Source organism: Sinocyclocheilus anshuiensis, unplaced genomic scaffold (assembly GCF_001515605.1).
Source record: "Sinocyclocheilus anshuiensis isolate Anshui unplaced genomic scaffold, SAMN03320099.WGS_v1.1 scaffold1823, whole genome shotgun sequence".
Lineage (NCBI taxonomy): Eukaryota > Metazoa > Chordata > Actinopteri > Cypriniformes > Cyprinidae > Sinocyclocheilus > Sinocyclocheilus anshuiensis.
In genome coordinates this window covers 823,851-828,307 of record NW_015549711.1, presented here as the reverse complement: position 1 = coordinate 828,307, position 4,457 = coordinate 823,851, and the positions used below count along the sequence as shown (strand labels likewise).

At 39.5% G+C, this 4,457-nt stretch overlaps 1 protein-coding gene across 1 annotated transcript in view; it reads right to left on the bottom strand.

The window, feature by feature from the left end:
• Nucleotides 1-83: 83 nt before the first annotated feature.
• LOC107660747 (ephrin type-A receptor 5) overlaps nt 84-4,457 on the bottom strand; it is a 10,052-nt gene continuing 5,678 nt past the window's right edge. Inside the window, exons 10-14 of the mRNA XM_016450143.1 lie at nt 2,871-2,992; nt 2,624-2,733; nt 2,305-2,467; nt 962-1,095; nt 84-605 (exon numbers count right to left, since the gene is read on the bottom strand). Coding sequence (XP_016305629.1) covers nt 395-605; nt 962-1,095; nt 2,305-2,467; nt 2,624-2,733; nt 2,871-2,992 — 740 coding nt within the window. The 3' untranslated portion in view covers nt 84-394. The remainder of the gene's footprint in view (nt 606-961; nt 1,096-2,304; nt 2,468-2,623; nt 2,734-2,870; nt 2,993-4,457) is intronic.

Here is a 4,457-nt window from a genome sequence, read left to right as displayed (position 1 = left end):
GAAATATTTAATATTACTAATAAAAAAAAAAAAAATAAAAAATAAAATAAAAAATATATATATATATATATATATATTGGCTACAGTGTAGATAAAAGTAGAAAAATAAAAATATGAATCACAATATTATATGTTTTGAGAAATATGTAGTATATGTTTTGATAAATATGAATTCTCATATGTACTTCTAGCAATGTGTACTTTTATGTCGTTTCTGAAACCGTAATCTCACCATAATACTTGAAATATGTGTTAATAAATGCATATTGTGGACTACATTCTCATATTAAATTGTAATGCACAGCAGGTCTTCCTTCTCATCTTTTTCCTTCTCTTCCCTCACGTGTCTAGAAAAGAACAAAGCTGCCCGCTGGTTCAGGCAGGTATATGTCGTTTACATCATCCTCTCCACCTCAGGCTCCAGGGCCTCTGCGCTGTCCTGGTGATCACTGGCTGCCTCCAGACCCAGGTTGATGTAGTGGGCCTCATTGCTGGCCTCCAGGGGTGGAAGCTCAGACAGAAGTGCTTTGAGGCTCTGGCCCAGCTCTCCAAATCCTGGCCTCTGAGAGGGATCTCTGTGCCAGCAGCTCAACATAAGCTCATATCTGACAGAGGAAGAGTCAAAGGAAAATGGAGAAGGAGAACAGCAAAGAGAGAACACAAAAAGCACTAGAACGAATCATCTTCCAGATCTGCAGTTTAAAAACCCCTCTTGCCATTTATGCTTCAAAAACATGCACTAAACATTATCATATCCAATGATTTATAATTCAGCTGCATATGCACATTACTGCCGTGACTCATGAGGATTCTTAAAACAGACCTAAACTTTTGCTACTGATTTCATTAGTCTTGCAATAGACAGTTTTTGATAAAGGCTTAGTCACAGATTCCTGACAAACAGAATTGTCTATTTTTTCAGTGCTACTTTTTGTGGTGTTTTGATGAAAAATGTGCTTACAATTTACTGTCATTGTCCCCTTGTTTGAGACGGTGTCCATTTTCCAGGAAGTCCAGGAGCTCATGACCAGAGATACCGGGATAAGGCATCTTCCCTCTGGATGTGATCTCCCACATGGTTATTCCAAAAGACCACTGTGAGACATAAGGTATAAATAAAAAAAAATTTTTAGAGTTTTTTTTTATTTATTTTTTTAGTTTTTTGGTGGGTACATTTTATAAAAAAAACGTATCCAGGTCATATTTTTCCCACAGTTTTCTCACACAAAAACCAAAATATATTTTATATATAAGAAACTATTTTAGGACCATTTCCACTCAAACAGTTTGTGTTTAACTGGATGTTTAAGTTTTTTTTTTAACTCTTATTATTCTGATTGATGATTCTATTTAAAGGAATAGTTCTTTAATAGTATAGAATAGAATAGAATAGAATAGTAATTAACACAGATAGCCTAGTGGTTAGTGCGCGCCGACATATAGCACAACTGTGCTCATGGTGACCCGAGTTCAATTACCGTCTTGAGATCCTTTACCGATCCTGCCCCCCTCTCTCCACCCTATACTTTCCTGTCTGCTTTCAACTATCTAATAAAACAGCAATAAAAAGCCAAAAAATATATATATATATATATTTAAAAAAATTGACACCCTCATGACATTAAAAATGTACATGAGTTTGTTTCTCTATCAGATCTGATTTGGAGAAATTTATCATTGCATCACTTGCTAACCAAAGCATCCTCTGCAGTGAATGGGTGCCGTCAGAATGAGAGTCCAAACAGCTGATAAAAACATCACAATAATCCACAACCCATCTACACAACTCCAGTCCATCAATTAACATCTTGTGAAGTGAAAAGCGGCATATTTGTAAAACATTTCTCTCCTGATTCAGATAAGACAACGTTTTACTGGATAAAGCAATATTACAGATAGAGAACTCGTATTTTAGATGGAACCAATGGTTTAAAAATGTTAAAAATGTCTCAATGATTTGCTTCTTACAAACATGCAGCTTTCCACTCCATGCGGTGTTAGTTGATGGATTGAAGTGGTGTGGATTACTGTGATGTTTTTATCAGCTGTTTGGACTCTCATTCTGACGGCACCCATTCACTGCAGAGCATCCATTGGTTTTCATTTTTGAGTGAACTATTCCTTCACTGCAATTAAATAAATAAAAAAATTTCTTCCGATTGGCAGGTTTCACCAGTTGTTCAGTTTGTAATATGACACAAATAACCTATTTCACTCATTCCTACATTAGACACAAAAAACAGTGATCAATTTTAAAACAAAGCACTGTGTTAATACTGCATTAGAAGCATAAATAGGACTGACCACATCACTCTTGGTGGTGTATAAGAAGTCAGACAGACTCTCTATAGCCATCCACCTTACAGGCATGTTAACGTCCATATTCTTCTGCCTATAGTAGTTACTGGAATAGATGTTCTTAGACAGGCCAAAGTCAGCCACACAGACATGCAGATCCTCCCCCAACCTGTGAAAGCCAAACTATGTGTGTGAGTCCAGCACTGGGTAAGTATGGGAAAAAACATTGTATTCATCATTAGGCGTGGCTTCTCCTCAAGACAATGCAAGTATTAACAGGACATTATTGTGCAATGTGCTCTTTGCTGCCCTCCTGTGGACTCACATGCAATTGCGGGCAGCCAGGTCTCTGTGTAAGAAACCCTGAAGGCTGAGATACTCCATTCCTGCAGCAATGTCAATCATGAAACCCAGAAGACTCTGATAAGGCACAAACTGGAGAGAAGAAACCAGTTTAAACGACGCAATGTATATAATCAGCTATGTGGTTATTTTAACCAACCCTTTATATAAAACAAGAGTAACAAGAAGGAGAAGTCCAAAAGCAGGTGTTACAAATGTGTGAGACCAACCATAGGAACATCACCGTAGCGGGTCGCTTTGAGGAAGCTGTGTAGATCTCCATGCTCCATGAATGGAAGAATAACAAGCGGTACATGGATGGAGGACTCCGGAACCCGCTCTAGTGCGACCCCTGGTGGACATAAATAACCTTATCTGTCAGTAGCATTCATCTCTAGAGAAAATTCATGAAGTATTAAAGGGGTCATATGATGCTGCTAAAAAGAACATTAAATACCAGCATTGTAGGCTACTCTCCCAGGAAACAGTCCTCGTCCTCCGTAAAATGCATTGCTCACATCTAAATGTTTGGGTTGGACTGTTCTGGAAATGTGTTGTAAATACAACTTGACCACTGATTTCTAGTTGTGTCCTCTTTTGGAAGACCAAACAAAGTAGTTGCACTTTCACAGCAAAACACATGGAGGGCTTGAGTGAGCAGAGGTTGGCGGGCTTGAGAACGGCGCGGCCGGCAGATTTGACGAAGGAGTGTCCGGCGGGCTTGCGGCAATCATATGTGACAACCCCGGGCTGGACTCCGCTTCGTCCACAGTGAAAGCCGATACGGTGATCAACAGCGTGAAGTTGAAGTATTCCCTCAGCGACCAGCACGGATCAGCTCTAGGCATGACGAAGCGATATCGTCCTCCTTTGGAAGCCCAAACAAAGTAGTTTGGCTTTCACAACGAAACACACAGTGTCTTCACGACATGGCTGCAGCGTCAACGAAAGGAAAAATTGAAATCGCATCATATGACCCCTTTAATTTAAAGGGGTCATATGACGTGATTTCAATTTTCGACTTGTTCTAACACACCCCCACATATCTACGTCACGATGTGGGAAGATTTGCATAATGCAGCCCAAATGTTCACGCAAAGAAAGAAGGCGTAACTTTTATTCTCACTGTAGTATTATTGTTGCCGCCGCCATGTCGGGAAGGCGCTGTGTGATTCGTTGTGAAAGCGAAACTACTTTGTTTGGCCTTCCAAAAGAGGACGATATCTGCTGTTGCCGCAAGCCCACCGGACGCTCCTTCGTCGAATCCGCCGGCCGCGCCGTTCTCAAGCCCGCCCGCCTCAGCTCACTCAGCCCGCTGGCTGTTCCTCATCTCAAGCCGGCCTCCACTCAAAATAATATTCTTTTTAGCAACATCATATGACCCCTTTAATTATAATACTGTCTCATCCACTTTACCTTGCAACATGGAACTAAACTGTTTTATCTGAATGCACGAGACTTTCGATTCATTAGGTAAGACTGGTAGAATAATAAAGTTAGGCCTAAGTAAACGGGGAAAAAACTATTTGCGTTACAAACCAGTGTGTTTATTATTACGATAATAAATTAAAATAATATAGTAACAATTACCAGCCTGCAATATCAAGCAGAATAGACTGTTTTTGGACAGGTAAAATAAATGGAAGCCGATGACACCGGAAGTCAACATTCAGCGGACCGCACCCATTCTTTTTTTTTTCTTTTTTTTTTTTATGGTTCTTACGTTAAAAAGTAATGTGGATATATCTACCTCAACCAAAAGAAATAAACATTCAGTTATTATTTACCCATCCTCATTATATTGGAAACCGTGTGAC